Source organism: Schistocerca nitens, chromosome 7 (assembly GCF_023898315.1).
Source record: "Schistocerca nitens isolate TAMUIC-IGC-003100 chromosome 7, iqSchNite1.1, whole genome shotgun sequence".
Classification (NCBI taxonomy): Eukaryota; Metazoa; Arthropoda; class Insecta; order Orthoptera; family Acrididae; genus Schistocerca; species Schistocerca nitens.
In genome coordinates this window covers 447,843,916-447,863,356 of record NC_064620.1, presented here as the reverse complement: position 1 = coordinate 447,863,356, position 19,441 = coordinate 447,843,916, and the positions used below count along the sequence as shown (strand labels likewise).

The 19,441-nt window shown below is 42.3% G+C and overlaps 1 protein-coding gene across 1 annotated transcript in view; it reads right to left on the bottom strand.

Annotated features, from left to right (window-relative positions):
• The window catches only part of LOC126195677 (piggyBac transposable element-derived protein 3-like), a 68,508-nt gene extending 51,183 nt beyond the window's left edge, over positions 1-17,325 (bottom strand). The window contains exons 1-2 of the mRNA XM_049934304.1: positions 16,795-17,325; positions 16,406-16,643 (exon numbers count right to left, since the gene is read on the bottom strand). Coding sequence (XP_049790261.1) covers positions 16,406-16,643; positions 16,795-17,325 — 769 coding nt within the window. The remainder of the gene's footprint in view (positions 1-16,405; positions 16,644-16,794) is intronic.
• Positions 17,326-19,441: the final 2,116 nt, after the last annotated feature.

The following is a 19,441-nucleotide window of genomic DNA, read 5'->3' as shown; positions in this document are numbered from 1 at the left end:
GTGAGGAATTGTGATCAGGCCTCGGGATTCGACCTTTGCCCACCTTGTTCCACCCATCCTGAAGCTGGGTGTGTCCATTCTTCCCTGCCCTACAAGTCCAATCACTGGCAATTCGATTGGAACTGCTGCGAGTTTTTTTCATTTATTTTATTTCCAGGTGTGAATATATATTCAGTCAGTTCAGTTTATGTAAAATAAATATATCCAGTTTAGTTATGATTACTTCCCTTGTAAGTCAAAAGACTATAAATGGTGGTAAAAATGGTTCAAATGGCTCTGAGCACTATGGAACTCAACTGCTGTGGTTATCAGTACCCTAGAACTTAGAACTACTTAAACCTAACTAACCTAAGGACATCACACACATCCATGCCCGAGGCAGGATTCGAACCTGCGACCGTAGCAGTCGCACGGTTCCGGACTGCGCGCCTAGAACCGCTAGACCACCGCGGCCGGCTAAATGGTGGTAAACAAGCGAATATAAGATCAAATTTAGTACGAAGGTGTTTCCTGTAGATAATCTACTACAGAGGCCCTTTCCAGAAAATCTTTGGAGAATAAAATGAATATTAAAGAATTATGTAAGTATACTTCACATTTAAATCTAACGACAGGACGGCGCGGGACCCGGCATACCGATTTGACTCAAACTGTGTGAGTAGAAGCAGATAGATGCCCTTTTCAAGTTCGTAGAAATTTTCCCCTGAGAGGACTGTAGAAAAAGGTAAAACGCTTTCTAAAAGTGAGGGATTTTCGAGCAGTAGTTCATGTATCAGTGCGGTTGCCCAGAGATCAAAGACATCGGCTGGCAGTTGATCAGCTTGGGTTTGATTCTCGCTGCTACCATAGTTACTTTCATTTTATTTTGTTCCTCGCAATGTTATACGACGAATTATAAACGTTAAATATACTTAAATAGTTCTATATATGTATGTCAAACTAATTCATTCAATTAAGTCATGATTACTACGGTGCGCCCTTAATTGAAAAGCTTACAGGCCACCACATTAGTAGAATTCTGGACAAGCCATCCCAACTCTTTGGTTGTGTGTACGATATCGCAATCGTTATTCACTAGGATGGTGCTGCAGTTTTGATGGTCAGCAGTACAAATAATATGTTACTTTTATGACCAATTCGACTCTACACAGAGTACGCGAAAGAACTTGCCCCCCTTCTAACAGCCATGTACCGCAAGTCTCTAGAGCAGGGCCGCACAAGGTGCATGCACCGGTGCAGAGTGCAGAAGACGGCTGCGCTATGATTACGACGGTGCAGACCCCCCACTCCTCGGCTTTGCGCTCTCTCACTTCCTTCGTCTGACACGGAGCAAGGTTCGCCGCAAGTTTGCGAGATGGCGTGCATGCTCGCCGGCTTGCAGGGAAGGGAGCCGGCTGTCTTCCATGTCGAAGCTCTCCCACGGTGCAAGATCGGCAGCTAGTTGTGTTGCGATCAGCTGCATGTTGTATCGAACGAAGATGGCTGCTTCAGGTACAGATGTTCAGAGCAAACTGCCATTATTAGCTGTTTTGGTGCTAAACGATGCATAAATGCATGCTAATGAGAGAAGAAGAAAGAAAGAATTGACGAAAAACTGTATTAAGAGGAGAAACGCTGGAATAGGTGTGCTCTCCATGCTTCATAAAGAGTTGAGGTTAGTTCGCATAACACCTACTTTTGTTTGAAAAGTATCACCATTTCATTACTGTTTGACTTCATAAATATACCAATAATGACTGTTATATACGACTTTATTTTATAGGATAGAAGATCGTACATCCTTTGCAAATTTTATATGTATGGATATGGTCGAAGAAGACACACGTCACTTGCAACTCTTCCGAGTGCTTCTGCACGCAAGTGTTTATTATAGTAGTTTGCGCTTTTCACGACGTACGGACACTGTTCTTCCCTATAAGTATATATCAATGCTTTAATCGCTTCCTTGGACCACTGCGGTGCCATTATTTAATAATTATACGAACTTCCTACCGCACCTCACAACAGCAGAAAAGCGACTATCAACAAAGGCTTCCCGCCCAAGCTTTCCGCGACTGACGTCACAAAAGAAACGTCTCATGATTGGCCAACGCAGGTAGCACGCAGGGAACCTTGCAAGAAAAATAGCACCGGACCCATCCTGGAAATCTTACAAGGTTCCCAGCAAGGTAGCCCGCTAGCAGACGACGGAGCCCGCAAGGAAGCCGCCGCGCGAGCCAGCAAGGGAACTTACAGCGAACCTTGCTCCGTGTGAGACGGGCCTTAGCTTGTGTCGCTCGCGCCGCCTGTCTCGACCTGTCTCAAAGCCTTTACCCTGTTGTCTTCGTCATTGCCAAATACTTATGTTCACTAGGTGGAAAGCTTAGTTTGGTGTACGGGTACAAAAGAGATTTATATAATAACTGTAATGGTAACAATTTTAAATTTGGTTTCAACACAAATGTATCTTCCTATGTGTTCTTTATTTTATTTGCAATTATGCTACTAAGATCTGGAACAAGAGATTGGCTGACAGCAATTCTGAGAGAATTTTTTAAATTACAATTAGAAATACTCGCACGTAATCAAGTTTTTGTACAAGACAAAACAGAAAAAAATCTTTCACATACATAAGTGGAACCAACATCGAGAATTGGCTGCAGGTAGGTAATTTCCTGAAACAATAACAAAGCCAATGTTAATAAATGAAAGTAATGTAAGCCGTTGTTTCGAAGTACTAAAATGCGATAGATTTTAATAAACATGTAATGTGTACTATTGGTTTTAATGTAATGTTACACTTGCATATGTAACGCAATCTCCTTTATGTAGCTTTATGTCATATACCGGCACATTACCTGGAATCGGTCGTTAAACGAAATTTCAAGGGATTGTAGCACCTCGACGTATTTTTCAAAGCGCGCTCCTTCCTGCACAGATGCTGTCAAACAAAAACATAGTACCGTTTTGATTAGAGCGGTTATAAAAATCAGGCTGTTTTAATAAAGGTACAATTTATATCTCGCTTACCTAGTTCAGGAAAGTTTTGCGTATTTTTCTCTGAAAGGTTGTTTTTGAGGAGCTTCAGTTTATACTGGAAAGCGTTTATTTTGCTGATCATATCGTTGATGAGATTGTTTTCTTTTTGGAGTTTCAGACATAAATCATTTAGGAGAGCCATAATGTGTGCTAAAAATACTAAATCAGCTACGCATTCAGGGTCATGAGAAAGTGGCTCCGGACGTCCTTTGCTCTCCAAAACCTGAGCCACAGTGTGGCGTAGTCGAAAAATTCGAGAAATCACTTTCCCTTTGCTCAGCCAGCGCACCTCAGCCTGGTAGGGAATATCTGCATACTCCTCTTCAAAGGAAATCAAAAGTTCTTTGAATTGGCGATGAGTGAGTCCATGAGAACGAATGTAGTTCACGATACGCACCTCTATCTTCATCACATCTTGAAGACCGATAACTTTCGCACAAAGAGCCTCTTGGTGTGCAAAACAATGAACGGAAGGTAAATTCGGCATGTTAAGTTTTTTCCGCAGTAGGCCAATAAACACTTTTGCTTTACCGCACATTGCTGGTGCCCCGTCTGAGGTTACGGAAAACAGCTATTCCCAAGGGAGTCCTATTCCTTCAGCTGCCATTTCAACAGCTGCTAAAATATCCGCCCAAGTAACAGTGTCATTCAACGAAATCATATCCAGGAGCTCTTCCGTTACATGTAGGTCGTCGTCCACGCCACGCAGAAATATTGCTAACTGACCCGTGTCGTTAATATCCGTGGACTCATCAAGTGCGATGGAGTACGCTAGGAAGTTTTCAGTTTTGGCTGCCAGTTGTTCATGCAAATTCTCAGCAGTGTCGTTGATTCTCCGATGTATTGTCATTCTGGAAAGTGGTATTCTGCTGTACGCGGGAGCTAATGTGGGATTCATGGTTTCTACTACGTCCAACATAATGTTTTTTATTAATGGCCCGTCCATAAATGGCCTCCCAGGTCTTGCTAAACGTAGAGCAACTTTGTAACTAGCTCTGAGAGTCCTTTCGCAACACCCCTCATCTTCTTCAACCTAAAGTAGAGAAAAAAAAGATACGTTAGAAATAATTTATGTGAAAACGAAAACTAAGGAATCTAAACAAATGTTATTTCGTTTCGCATGACCTTTAACCAAAATATACATGCTAAAGTACTTGCAACAAACCTCGTTTGTAGATACAGAATTCTCTTCTGCAAGAGTTTACAACTTCCTTAATTCTTCCTCTCTGGCATCCCCTGTTATATCACTATACTTTTCTGAATGGAATTTGCTGTAGTGCCTTTCAATAGACGATTTTCTAACACACGTAATTAGTGTACCGCAGATTAGACATTTGGCTTTACCGTCACAACGCACAAAAAAGTAGGGGAGTTCCCATTCCGGTTTAAATTGACTTTCGGCAATTTTCCCTTTTTTTTGGAGCAGATGGTTCCATTATTCCGGTAATTGTCTTGCGCTTACGTTTTCCAATGTTGACTAAGCCGTCTGGCAGCGCATTCGGCAGCGCACAGCGTCGGCCTCACCTAGCAAGCCGAGTTGAGGCGAAGTATGCCGAGTTGAACCGATGCACTGTGCAGGCACTCGCTGCACCTCGCTTTGCACGCGTGCGGTTTTCCGTGTATGTGCGGCCCTGCTCTAGAGGAACGGAAGGTTCCAAATGATTGGAAAAGAGCACAGGTAGTCCCAGTCTTCAAGAAGGGTCGTCGAGCAGATGCGCAAAACTATAGACCTATATCTCTGACGTCGATCTGTTGTAGAATTTTAGAACATGTTTTTTGCTCGCGTGTCATGTCGTTTTTGGAAACTCAGAATCTACTCTGTAGGAACCAACATGGATTCCGGACACAGCGATCGTGTGAGACCCAACTCGCTTTATTTGTTCATGAGACCCAGAAAATATTAGATACAGGCTCCCAGGTAGATGCTATTTTCCTTGACTTCCGGAAGGCGTTCGATACAGTTCCGCACTGTCGCCTGATAAACAAAGTAAGAGCCTACGGAATATCAGACCAGCTGTGTCGCTGGATTGAAGAGTTTTTAGCGAATAGAACACAGCATGTTGTTATCAATGGAGAGACGTCTACAGACGTTAAAGTAACCTCTGGCGTGCCACAGGGGAGTGTTATGGGACCATTGCTTTTCACAATATATATAAATGACCTAGTAGATAGTGTCGGAAGTTCCATGCGGTTTTTCGCGGATGATGCTGTAGTATACAGAGAAGTTGCAGCATTAGAAAATTGTAGCGATATGCAGGAAGATCTACAGCGGATAGGCACTTGGTGTAGGGAGTGGCAACTGACCCTTAACATATACAAATCTAATGTATTGCGAATAAATAGAAAGAAGGACCCTTTATTGTATGATTATATGATAGTGGAACAAACACTGGTAGCAGTTACTTCTGTAAAATATCTGGGAGTATGCGTACGGAACGATTTGAAGTGGAATGATCATATAAAATTAATTGTTGGTAAGGCGGGTACCAGGTTGAGATTCATTGGGAGAGTCCTTAGAAAATGTAGTCCATCAACAAAGGAGGTGGCTTACAAAACACTCGTCCGACCTATACTTGAGTATTGCTCATCAGTGTGGGATCCGTACCAGATCGGGTTGACGGAGGAGATACAGAAGATCCAAAGAAGAGCGGCACGTTTCGTCACAGGGTTATTTGGTAACCGTGATAGCGTTACGGAGTTGTTTAGGAAACTGAAGTGGCAGACTCTGCAAGAGAGGCGCTCTGCATCGCGGTGTAGCTTGCTCGCCAGGTTTCGAGAGGTTGCGTTTCTGGATGAGGTATCGAATATATTGCTTCCCCCTACTTATACCTCCCGAGGAGATCACGAATGTAAAATTAGAGAGATTCGAGCGCGCACGGAGGCTTTCCGACAGTCGTTCTTCCCGCGAACCATAGGCGACTGGAACAGAAAAGGGAGGTAATGACAGTGGCACGTAAAGTGCCCTCCGCCACACACTGTTGGGTGGCTTGCGGAGTATGAATGTAGATGTTGATGTAGATCCATCTGTCAAAAATCATTGGTGAACGAAAGTTGTCAGACGTTCGTCATTTTCATAGAGATCCAGCACCTGGCGTGAATGGGTTCCATTGGGTACAAAAACGATCATCTCTGGTTCACACAGGCGGTAATCTGAACAGCAACCGTTACATTTAAGACACATTAAGATAATCTTAACTGTCACTGTAACTTAGATTTGAACTAGATACTGCAAGACCACATGTTGTCTATTCTGTCAACTGTTGCCTTGAGTGGCATGTTGTAATATGTCTCTTACTGGAAATAACTAGTTATGAGTTTCCCAGGAATTGGCAAGTCAGCGTTCGCTTGTCACTACGATTTATGATCTCTGAGTCAGCATGGAATAACGTACTCTGTCAAGTACACTTAGTTCGACTTGACAAACAGCTCAACTATAGCTGTTCATACTACGAGACGTGGCATATCTTCATACTAAGTTTCTCACACTTTATACATCCAGTTCACTAACAAATTTAATCATGTGTTCTTCCACTACACTCTATATGTACAAAAAGTTACATTTCGTTATTCACTAGGATGGTGCTGCAGTTTTGATGGTCAGCAGTACAAATAATATGCTACAGTATATCTGTATGTTTCTTTTATGACTAAATGCATTACTCGAATATTTAGATGTAATAGATTTTTATTATCTGTTTTATCTTTTCCAACGACCTTGCCGCAATGGTAACTCCGGTTCCCGTCACATCCCCGAAATTAAGCTCTGTCGGGCTTGGTTAGAACTTGGATTGGTGACCATCCGGGTCTGCAGAGTTCCGTTGGCAAGTGGGGTGCACTCAGTCCTTGTGAGGTCGAGGTTCTATTTGAATGAGAAGCAGCGGCACCGATCACGAAAACTGACAACGGCTGGGACAGTGGTGTGCTGACCACATGCATTTCAATATCTAACCCAGTGGTGCATTTCAGCTGCAGATGACGCGGCGGTCGGTCGGCACCGTTGGGCCTACCAAGATGTGTTCGGACGGACTTTCCTTACCTTTATATACTAAAGCAATAGAGAGTTTATGACCTAGAACTGATTAATATGCATAGGCTTGTCTTGTTTGGATGAGGGTGTGCTGAAAAATAGTGCCACCAATTTTTTATTCTGTTCTCAATACTGGGTAAGGTATTAAATGTCATGCATGTTACTCAATTGACTTTCCCGCTTTGTTGGGGCAAGTTGAAACCATCTTCCGCTAGAGGGCAGCGGACTGTAGCGTGGTTATATGACAGTGTGTAACGTAACAATGTCGGCCCGTGAGAAACACCGTGCTGTAATCGAGTTTCACGATTTCGAAGAAGTCGTTCACACATGGAGCACCTTAACCTTCAACATGATAATGCCACAACACAACAAGTGCTGCGACACCTGCAACAATACGGCGCCTTGGGTTCACTGTCATCGATCATTCTCTATACAGTCGAGACCTGGCTCCAACTGATTTTCATTTGTTTCCAAAACTTGAGGAACATTTTCGAGGACTTCACTTCGAGAGTGATGAAGCGATGCAAGTAGATGGCACTTGCCGCTCCGTGAACAAAGTCGAACATTATAAAATAACTGTCTCAACAACTGGTCTCTCGTTGTGTGAAATTTATTCGTCTCCAGGGTGACTTCGTTGACAAATAAACATGTACACATGAGGAATAATGATACGGGATGTTAGTAAGTATGTTTTATTCCAAAAGTCTTAACAGCTTTCACATAATCAATTAGAAGGCAGTACTTTCCAACATTCCTTCGTCCGTCGTCCAGCCACCTTTTCTCAATGAGGAAGATGCAACTTCTAATGTAACTGATCCATTCATTGAGTCATAATTCATTGTTCTGCTGTGTATTAAGGAAAAGTCTTTACAAATGACGCTCAATATGCAATTGAAATGTAACTTAGCTAAATACAGCAATTTTCCTCTACTTCTCCTTCTGAAGCATGCGTCTGGAGAAGATTTGCGTGTTCCTAAGGAGAGGAATTTATTCAGAATTTCTTTTCTAATTTGAAGAGTGTGTTGCGGGCGATAAGCTCAAGAGAATCAACTGCGGAAATAACTTCATTACGGTTCTGCAAACACAGCAGGATTTTCCTTGGGACGGCTTGCGTTGACAATGAATTTTAATTTTCTGTCCACCGAAAGAAAGTACTAAACCAACAATACCTTCGCGCAAATTAAAGAATATCATGCAAGGTGCAGTAAACTCGTTCCGGCAGGTTAACAAAGTGGCTTTTGGCAGCGGTGTTTTGTCTGTTATGCGGAATGCAGAGTACAGACTATAAGGATTTCCATGACTGTAGCAACGTCGCCAGAGGAAACTTCTTCCACAAATTGCTCTGGCTAATATCACCTAATTTAATGCATATATACAAAATATGTTGCCACACTAAGAATTATTCCTCTCACCTCCCTTATTGAAATAAGTAGCACGAGGTGATTGAGGCAGTGAATCTGTATTCAGCAGCAGATGGCATCAAATTCCAGTCCTGACAAACCTGACTCAGGTTTTCCCCGGTTTCTGTCAGTGGACTAATAATGGTGTCGGAATGATTTATTTAACAAGGATGCGGACAATTTTTTCTCCATCCTTGTCCTGTCCAAGTTTGTAACCGATCTCTAATTATTTCTGCCACGAAGGGATACTTTAAGTCCTAATCTACCTTCTTCCTTCATTGAATTAGTTGTAAAGCATGCTCATGAGATTTACTATTTGAGGTTTTCATTGAGCAACAAAAGAGCAGATAATTCGTCTCTAGTGGTCTGTTAATCCCGGATCCCTCAAAAACCTCAACTTTACTTTTAGATAATGTTAGATATTTTTGAGCGTCCTGCATGTTCTTTTATCACTCTTCACAAACACCAAAGGCTCTTAAGCTTAAATTTTGCAGGAAAATTACAGTCAGAAATATTTCTACATTAGTATTGGGACTGAACTTGCTCTTCGTGCGTAACGATTTTTTATTTTTTATGATGAACAAGTTGTTCAAACAACTTGAAACTCCGAATTTTGGGCCGTCTCGATTCAAAAGACAAGATATATTAAACATCCCCTCCCTTAAACTGTCTTCAGTAGAGTAAAACATGAGAAATTATGAAAAGACTGCCACTGTTTACACCACTCCCTTGTTGCAGCGAACGAGTGTCATTCAGCGGACCAAGGGGGGGGGGGGGGGGGTGGCTTCATGTTTCTACAATAAAATGTGTTGGATAAAATCAAGTGTGTTCTGAGTGGTGGTAAGGAAAACTGTAGATCCCATTACTGAAAGTCGATTTTACAGCCTTCCGTTTTGTACTCGTCGAGTGCAATTTCTATGTGCAAATTTAACCCTAGAATTGAGTTTTACGTGAAAATGTACTCAGAGATACTTTGATTTTTCAATACGTAAAATTTAGTTCTCTAAATGTTCGTTTATGCGTGCTGTTTAAAAAATTGTGAAAAAGTGCGTGATTTTGCGATGTAAAAAGTAAAATACTGCAGGCATTTTTAATGCAACTGATTCAATTATGAATGTTTGTGAATGTTTAAACAACACTTAAAAATTGTAAAATGTGAATATTATAGAAATTAAAATAAAATTTTCACATTACTTACACCTTAAATATTGATTTCAGCGTAGGGTTCCCACTGACTGCACTTCGCAGTATACATTATAGAAAAGCCATCGGTCGTGAGGTAGCGTTCTCGCTTCCCACGCCCGGGTTCCCGGGTTCGATTCCCGGCGGGGTCAGGGATTTTCTCTGCCTCGTGATGACTGGGTGTTGTGTGCTGTCCTTAGGTTAGTTAGGTTCAAGTAGTTCTAAGTTCTAGGGGACTGATGACCGTAGATGTTAAGTCCCATAGTGCTCAGAGCCATTTGAACCATTTTAAAAGCCATCTCCTGAGATAAGTGTTGGAAGCAGTTGAGGATAAATATTGGCAAGTTGACCTCGACACACAAAGAGGAAAATGTTCTGTGCAATACATCATGTGTTTTTATTGTTACATAGGTACGGTAATGCGACAGCAGTTTATTTTATAGCGTTGGTGAATGTCGAACGTCTCTCTCATTCTGTTTACTACAACAGCAGTTCCGTATTAAGATAACAGATTTAGATTTGTATGGGACACAAGGAATGGCAATGCAAAATTACAAGTAAAGAAGCATGCCCTTGAAAATGGCAAACAGCCCAAACCTGCACATCGTGGTTTAAATGACACTGACTTTTCAGCAGCAGCAGTCAGATTGCAAAATGGAATTGTGTTTTAGTAGTAATCTTGCTGCGGAGCTTAGTGTGAGTTCCGGTCGAAAGTAGCGTCGCTTGCGTCATGGGCAGACACTCAACAATAGCCCTAACTACAATATTTAATGCTGAAGTACATTTTTATTAAGAGTGGAAATAAAGAAGAACTGTGTAATTAGTGTATGAGCGAATGTTACAGCAGTGTTATGGTAATTATTGGGCTGCAGTTCACCTTGGAACGGAGTGTTGGGTTGCTCCGACGGCTATGCGATCGTTTGGCTGTGTATCTACTTCTCCCGTAAATCACGTAACTTCGCTCTTCTCAGTTCTGATGGGCAGTGAGCACGGAAAGACGGCTTCAAACTGGTGTCATCCACTAAGTATGGGTGCCTGCTCAGAGTCTTCGCCTGATTTCATGCAGTCCACATAAAATAACTCTCAAGCATTTCCTGCTTTATGACAATTGTCGGCATCGCATTCCAGGAGCAATGAAAAAGCTCCTGCAGCACTTGCTATGGGAATTGTTTGATAATCCACCATACTGCCTGGACTTCACTCCCTCTTATTTTCATCTTCTCTCACATAAATCTCTGGCTATGAAAACAGCATTTTGGGATGGAAACGAGCTGTAGATCGGGGTAGAGAATTGGCGGAAAGTAGTAAAGTAGGAAAGCACAGGCGACTGCCTTCTGTGACGAGTGTATTAGGAAATTAGTACAACACTATGATAGATACAAACGTAAGCGTCCGCGGCCATTGTCACAGTCAATAAAATTTTTCTGTTTTTGTGACCGCATTGTCAGAATCTAAGACTACCGACGTTTCGGTCACTGTTGCAAGTGACCTTCTTCGGGTGTTTTTATTTACTATGACAGACATTTAAGTAGGGGCGGTGACTATGTCCACAAGTAACTGGAATGTGTAGCAATGTGCTGCAAATGTAAAATTTTAGATTTTCACTGTGGTTTCCATTTCGCGGCCGATCGGATCTTAATAAACGAATAGCCCGCTTACGTATCACCAGCGTGAGGTATGGCGATTAATATTTCAGTTTTTGCCTGTATCGAAGTTAACCATCATTACTTTTTGAGACCGTTGGGTGGATGTTTGCATTTGAGTCTAATAAGAATACATTCGTCTGTATTTAAACTCAACAGTGACTTTGAATACAATGGAATGTAAATCCAATTCAGTGTTAGCATGCAGCCTTATAATACCGTTGCAATATCTCACTTACTAAGCCGGTCACCTTTATCCACTTACCATGGTCATAAGCTAATTTTAAGCTGCTTACTTAATTCCGATGGACATTTGCGTTAAAGGGCTAATTATTTACATATGGAGCATGCAGGACACTTCTTGCCCATTTGACATTTGTTGATACTGTCTTCAAGATGTTGCAATTTTAATGATCATTAGTGTGTATTTATTGCTTAAACATTCTTCTAATCACATGGACGTTAGTGTTGATTAATGAAATTATCTCTGCACAAGCGATAGATATCTGACACTAACTTTTCGTTCTTTGATGGTTATATTCACGGGAACTATTTCAAAATTCTGAGTGCTAATGACTCTAAGCACTATGGTTCTTAACATCTGAGGTCGTCAGTCCCCTAGACTTAGAACTACTTAAACCTAACTAACCTAAGGACACCACACACATCCATGCCCGAGGCAGGATTCGAACCTGCGATCATAGCAGCTGTGCGGTTCCCGACTGAAGCGCCTAGAACCGCTGGGCCACAGCGGCCGGCGTTGAGTGCATCAGCACGGTTTTCTTTTTCTATTTTTATACAGTTTACACGATTACTAATTATTCTGATATAGTATTATCACTAGTAAGCTTGAGTCTGAATTTAATTTTGTCTATAGTACTACACTGTTGGAAAAAAGAATCGGTACACCAAGAAGGAGGTGTGCGACGTAAATAAAAGTTGGTACCCATGTTTCTACGTATGAATGATGATGTCTATTTAGATTTAGGGCTAGTAGCTTAAGAGTGGCGCAAGTAGCGCCACTATGAGGATGCAAGTCAAGTTCGCTTTAAACACACGTGAGTATCAGTTACTTTTGAGGTTGGACGTGGTGACTTGATTTTAGTTAAGAACGTCTTTTAGGCGCCAAAGACGCCATTATCAGCATCTCACTGAGTTTGAACGAGGTCTTGTAACAGGCCTACGAGAGGCTGGACGTTTCTACTGCAATATTGCAAAATTTCAGGAATATATCCACTGTACAGGACTGCATGGTAGTGGTGGTCACGAGGATGTCAGTGTATTATCTGATTCCCTTCCATGCAACGTTATATTACTGCGCGGAACTTTCAGTTACCAGTAAACAACTGTAGGATGGAAGCGTGATGTGGGGAAGTGCGGGAAGGATGGGGGGGTGGTGGTGGTATTTTGTTATTGGGAATATTTGCGCATTGGAGTAATCAGCGAAATAGAGGAGATAGGGCTCCTGTGAAAAATATGTAATGGGTGCATGTTATATAATGTTTAAAGAATACGTAGTTTTTATGATCTGTGGAAATAAAAACTGAAAAAAATAGTAACATGGCAAGATGGACTTCATTAAGAAATTTTCTTCAGGTAAAACGAGCAAATTCCAGTTACATTAATTTGAAGTACCCTATTGCTTGCAAAATACATAAATTTTAGGGAGTGGCCATCATTCTATGATTAAACTCATTTATAGAGTAAATAATTATTTTGCGTGGGACATGTGCATTACGATAGCTTGACAGTAAAACTGGTTTTCAGGAGCAAATATTAAATAACATTCAAATCACAGATTAAAGAAACGATTTCACACTTAAGAGCGAATAAATATAGTTCTCTACTATGTCATCTGGTCTGGCATTTCACAAGTAAAATGGGAATAAGCTACACACATATATATATTAAATACAGTGATAATATAGTACGGCAGATCCAAAAGAAATACTTACACATTTTTCCACAAATATTCGTAATTAAAAGTGAAAGGGAAACACGGTAAGACTTAATTGCTGTTTCAGTTTAAGTAAATAAATTGAAAGGGACAGCAAGGTAATTGTTTTTCAAAACATTTGAAGTCCTTTGTGAGAAAACTACAACTTACGCCTTGGAAAAACACCGATAGTTCGGAGTTTGGTTTTAAATTAAACCAGACGATTCAAAGTGGCAATCAATTGGCAAAGGGGGAAAAAACGCTGAATCGAAGATAGAAACACGCTTACCAACTAGTATAATTTTAGAACAGACAATCATATACCGTAGCATGCTTTCTTCACCAGTGCACCGCCGTTCCTGTCATTAACAGAATGAACAAAAAACTAAACAGCAGTCGTTTTGGATCTGTGCACATCACGAGGTGAAAAACAGCTTCCAAACTTAATCCAGATGATCCTGAATTATTTGTTTTTCAAAATTGATTTATATCTTATCTACATTCATTCACAAGGTTGTAAGAAAGAAAGTAAAAACAATTTTGAGTATTTATTTTTATTTGTATTTCCAAAAATGGGCGTCCTTCCAGAAGGACGTCAGGACATTAACGGAACATGTTTTTAAAGTATATGACATTGCACAATTGTTTTGGTTTTTATACTTCCAAATAAACATAAATAAATTTGAATTACGGGCTAAAACAGCTAATAAATACAAAAAAACAAAGATAATAACCTATATACATATTTTATGCACTAGTATGATAAGACAGAAAGCAACAAACATTAAGTGGTTCGTCACATTTTACGCACATAGTAGTAGTTTTTTTTGGTGGCAACTATGACATTTCAATTGCTTCTTCTTTTTTTTGTTATCTCGTCCGTTGGTAATTCAGCAACATAATGTTATCTTCCAGCAGATCTAGAATCTAGTTTTGCCCTCCTACTAGCACGTCCTCTTCTGGTAGTGAGTCTTTTGTTGCTTTCAAGAATTGCAAAGACAATTCGACGATGAAATGTCAGATGATCTATGGGTCCTTCGTCGTGCTTGTAAAGATCCCAGGCATTTTGCTCTGCAATGTCTGTAAAATGTGCAATGATCGGAAAATACTACTTTTTCCCTCTTATAGAGCATGGTCAGCTCGATCTATGCCTCCCATATGAGTATTGTAGGAGTGTAATAAGTTAGGTTGAGGTACGCTAACCCTTTTCTTTTGTTCCCTGGAAAATCTTGCTACAGAGCATAGTGTTGCTGTCTGTCAAAGTTGGTGGCTACAGTAACAACATTGTCGTTATTCCAACGTACAATGGAAATCCCGGATGCTGAGTCAGAACAAACTTCATATGATCCTCTATTTTCTTTTATCATTTTATCTACAGATTATAGAGTAAAATTCTTACCTCTGTTTCCTCTTACTGTTCCTGTTGCTTCCACGCCCCTCTCTTTTAGGTCATGTAGTAGTTCAACGCTGGTAAAGAGGTTATCAAAGTACACTCCTGGAAATTGAAATAAGAACACCGTGAATTCATTGTCCCAGGAAGGGGAAACTTTATTGACACATTCCTGGGGTCAGATACATCACATGATCACACTGACAGAACCACAGGCACATAGACACAGGCAACAGAGCATGCACAATGTCGGCACTAGTACAGTGTATATCCACCTTTCGCAGCAATGCAGGCTGCTATTCTCCCATGGAGACGATCGTAGAGATGCTGGATGTAGTCCTGTGGAACGGCTTGCCATGCCATTTCCACCTGGCGCCTCAGCTGGACCAGCGTTCGTGCTGGACGTGCAGACCGCGTGAGACGACGCTTCATCCAGTCCCAAACATGCTCAATGGGGGACAGATCCGGAGATCTTGCTGGCCAGGGTAGTTGACTTACACCTTCTAGAGCACGTTGGGTGGCACAGGATACATGCGGACGTGCATTGTCCTGTTGGAACAGCAAGTTCCCTTGCCGGCCTAGGAATGGTAGAACGATGGGTTCGATGACGGTTTGGATGTACCGTGCACTATTCAGTGTCCCCTCGACGATCACCAGTGGTGTACGGCCAGTGTAGGAGATCGCTCCCCACACCATGATGCCGGGTGTTGGCCCTGTGTGCCTCGGTCGTATGCAGTCCTGATTGTGGCGCTCACCTGCACGGCGCCAAACACGCATACGACCATCATTGGCACCAAGGCAGAAGCGACTCTCATCGCTGAAGACGACACGTCTCCATTCGTCCCTCCATTCACGCCTGTCGCGACACCACTGGAGGCGGGCTGCACGATGTTGGGGCGTGAGCGGAAGACAGCCTAACGGTGTGCGGGACCGTAGCCCAGCTTCATGGAGACGGTTGCGAATGGTCCTCGCCGATACCCCAGGAGCAACAGTGTCCCTAATTTGCTGGGAAGTGGCGGTGCGGTCCCCTACGGCACTGCGTAGGATCCTACGGTCTTGGCGTGCATCCGTGCGTCGCTGCGGTCGGGTCCCAGGTCGACGGGCACGTGCACCTTCCGCCGACCACTGGCGACAACATCGATGTACTGTGGAGACCTCACGCCCCACGTGTTGAGCAATTCGGCGGTACGTCCACCCGGCCTCCCGCATGCACACTATACGCCCTCTCTCAAAGTCCGTCAACTGCACATACGGTTCACGTCCACGCTGTCGCGGCATGCTACCAGTGTTAAAGACTGCGATGGAGCTCCGTATGCCACGGCAAACTGGCTGACACTGACGGCGGCGGTGCACAAATGCTGCGCAGCTAGCGCCATTCGACGGCCAACACCGCGGTTCCTGGTGTGTCCGCTGTGCCGTGCGTGTGATCATTGCTTGTACAGCCCTCTCGCAGTGTCCGGAGCAAGTATGGTGGGTCTGACACACCGGTGTCAATGTGTTCTTTTTTCCATTTCGAGGAGTGTATGTTCGATATGGAACATGTGGAAGTAACTGGTCACCATAAGTCATTACCACACCGTACCCCATACCTTTCGTTTCATAATCCTTACTACATGTGCCAGCTCCTTGGTAGGGTTCGAGCCAAATAATATATCCATCACTTGTGCCTTCACACCAAAATTTGAATCCGCATCGCATTGGTTTCTCTTTCATGAATTGTTTGCACCCGTGTGTTCTGAAGTATGGGACCATCGACAGAATGATGCCACACGTGAGGCGCAAATTGTTTGAAGCTAACATTCAACATACACGGTAATGCGCGGATTTTCCCAAAACGGTCTGATTTATCTAAATTGTCATTGTTGCGTACATGCAAGATGAAGTCAAATCGATCTCTGGACATGGCATTTGTTACAAGGTCGTTGTGACTGTCTTTATTTGATTGCCAGTACATCTTTCTGCGTGACACTGTTACATATCCACTTAGCAGAAGTATTGCAATAAACACCAACATCTCATCTTCTGAACAATCACCTAGTTCAGTTGCCTGCAATGTCTGTAAAATGTGCAATGATCGGGAAATACCACTTTTTCCCTCTTATAGAGCATATATATAGGGATACATTTTGGTCAGCTCTATCTATGCCTCCCATATGAGTATTGTGGGAGTGTAATAAGTTAGGTTGAGGCACGCTAACCCTTTTCTTTTGTTCCCTTGTTCTTTTGTTCTTGGCTGCGTACTTATTTGTGTAAGTGACCATCATTTGAAGCACTTCGTTATCAAAAAACTGTTGGAAATATTCAAGCGGTGTTCGCCCTTTCTTCATTGCAACTGTGAACATAAGAGGCCATACAGGTTTTGGATTAACTATTTCACCACTTTTCCAGTTATATTTCTGGAGGTTTAGAACTTTATTCTTCGATAGCTTTGCTGGTTTGTTTGTGGTTGTTGTTGTTATTGTTGCTGTTTTTGTACTACTGGAAGGTTCTGGAATAACATCAGAGGTAAAAGATTGTTTCCTTGTTGCATTCACAGCATTTCCATTGGTAGAAACGGTCAAATCACAAATCGCAGTAGCATTGTGCTGACTTGCTGGTAATTTATCTACACTTGGATTTTCTTCAGCACCCGATTCTTCATCCGTTACGTCATCAGTTGAATTTAGAAGAGGGTGTAATGTTACATTCACAACAGTATTAGGTATTTCCTCATCTTTTGATTCTAACATGTCCAAAAGTTCCATCAGTGTACATCGTTTTCTGTGAATACAAAATGACAACATATTACCCTGACGCCCTTCTGGAAGGACGGTTGAAAACATTATTGAATTACAGATGACGAAAACTTTCAATTGTAATATGAACCCATGAATAGTATAGGATAATTCTTTAAGATATTACATGACAAGTTTCAGAATTATTGACGCAATATGAAAGAAAATATATGTACCCATCGATGACAAGGTCAGTCAGTTCGTCCATGGTAAAATCGGCCCTATTTTCAAGACACAGTTTCTCAATCACTATGAACGACAGCGTCAAACTGTCGCGGCGCGCAACTGACTCTGCCTACTTCATATAACAATGCGTCACAGTCCGTTGCAACAATGCGTTATTGGCAAAAATAAATAATTTCAACAGTGAGTGACGTCGCCCTTCCAGAAGGACGTCAGGGGTATCTGGGTTTCTGCACACTGGTCTTCTTCTCATATGCTATCCTTTCAGTAGCAATCTTCCATTATGGTCAATTAGAGGACACTTAACATTTATGCGCTTCGGCAACCCAGAAGGCCGACCAAGGATGCTTCTATGATTTAATGGCTACCCTCCTTCTGCGCCTCCCTCTGTTAATCTCCTCCTACCCTCCCCCCTCTCTCACCAACCATCAGCTCCTCCCCTTCGTTTCCTCTGGTCCTTTCCCCTCTACCCATCTCCTCCTCTCCTCACCAATTCTATCTCCTCCTTCCACTTCTCTTTACCCCTCACTCTCTCTGTCTCCTCCTTCTCCCTCTCTCTGCACCCCTCTTTCTTTCCATTTCCCCCCTCCCTCTCTCCCCACAGCCCCCATTTGTAACCTTCCTCTCCTTCCTCCTCCCCCCTCTGTCCACCTCCTTTCCTTCTTCTTTCTCTGCATTATCACACCTACCCAGATGGGATGTTGATGGTTTTACCCTAACACTGTTTCTTTTGCAGACTGTAATTAATATGTGTAGCGAATTTGGTTGAAATGGTCCAGACGTTTAGGATGAGGTTTTCGCCCATGGCTTTGCCTGTGTATACACGTCTCAGATACGAGGATTGGAACTTTAATAGTGGCAACTATTTATTTACAGCTCATACAAAATAGATACGTGTTTCAAAGTTTTACTGACCTTCAAAATAGTCACCAGCATTGTGTATAACCCGTTGCCAGTGATGTGGAATTCGTAGGATACTCTTAGCAGTGCCAGTTGCGTTGACAGTTCGAGCGGCGCTGTCTATTGCCCAACGAATTTGTAACAGTTCTGAAGCAAATGCTGTGAAGTGTCTCCTTCAGTTTAAAAATCGAGTTGAACTCACGAAGGCTTAAGTCAGGGGAGTGCAGTAGGTGGTATAGCCCAACGAATTTGTAGCAGTTCTGAAGCAAATACTGTGAAGTGTCTCCTTCAGTTTAAAAATCGAGTTGAACTCACGAAGGCTTAAGTCAGGGGAGTGCAGTAGTTGGTATAGCACTTAGCAGCCCCATCAGTCAAACAAATCAGTAACAGCTTGCACTGTACGTGCTTGAACATGGTCCTGCAGAATGATGGTCAGTTCCTACTGAAAGTGTGATCACTTCTGTCTCTATGCTGTTCATTTTTGGAACACAGCCTACGACCAGCTTAGAGACTGAAGTGTATTTTGCTGTCTGAATTCTAATGTAACAGAAAGGAAAAGCTGCTAGTCAAAAGAACCGGTCAAAAAGAAAAAAAAAGAATTGAGACTCCAGAATTCCATCTCATTGCGGTAGAACATCTCTTGGAGAATGTTTCTCTCCCTGTCTACGGTTGTAAGGGAAGACCAGGCAAGCAGAAAATCCAGTAAGGCTTCAAGACCAAAGCTAGGGAATTAGGGACGTTTTTCCAGCCCAACTAAAGCCAACGGAGAAGCACACTGCTCCGTCAAAGGTGCGAAGTTTGTTGTGATCGAGGCCTTCGTGGCAAGCCTGTTTTGAAAGTAACATATAAAAAGTTGACCTTCATGTCAACATATGTCTCACGATATACCGTGGAGAGCTCAATTATGTGGGAATGTATTTGACAAGTGAAAAAATTCATGGTGTACCGTAAACAATGGAATCATGTGTGAATGATTTTGGTTTTATAA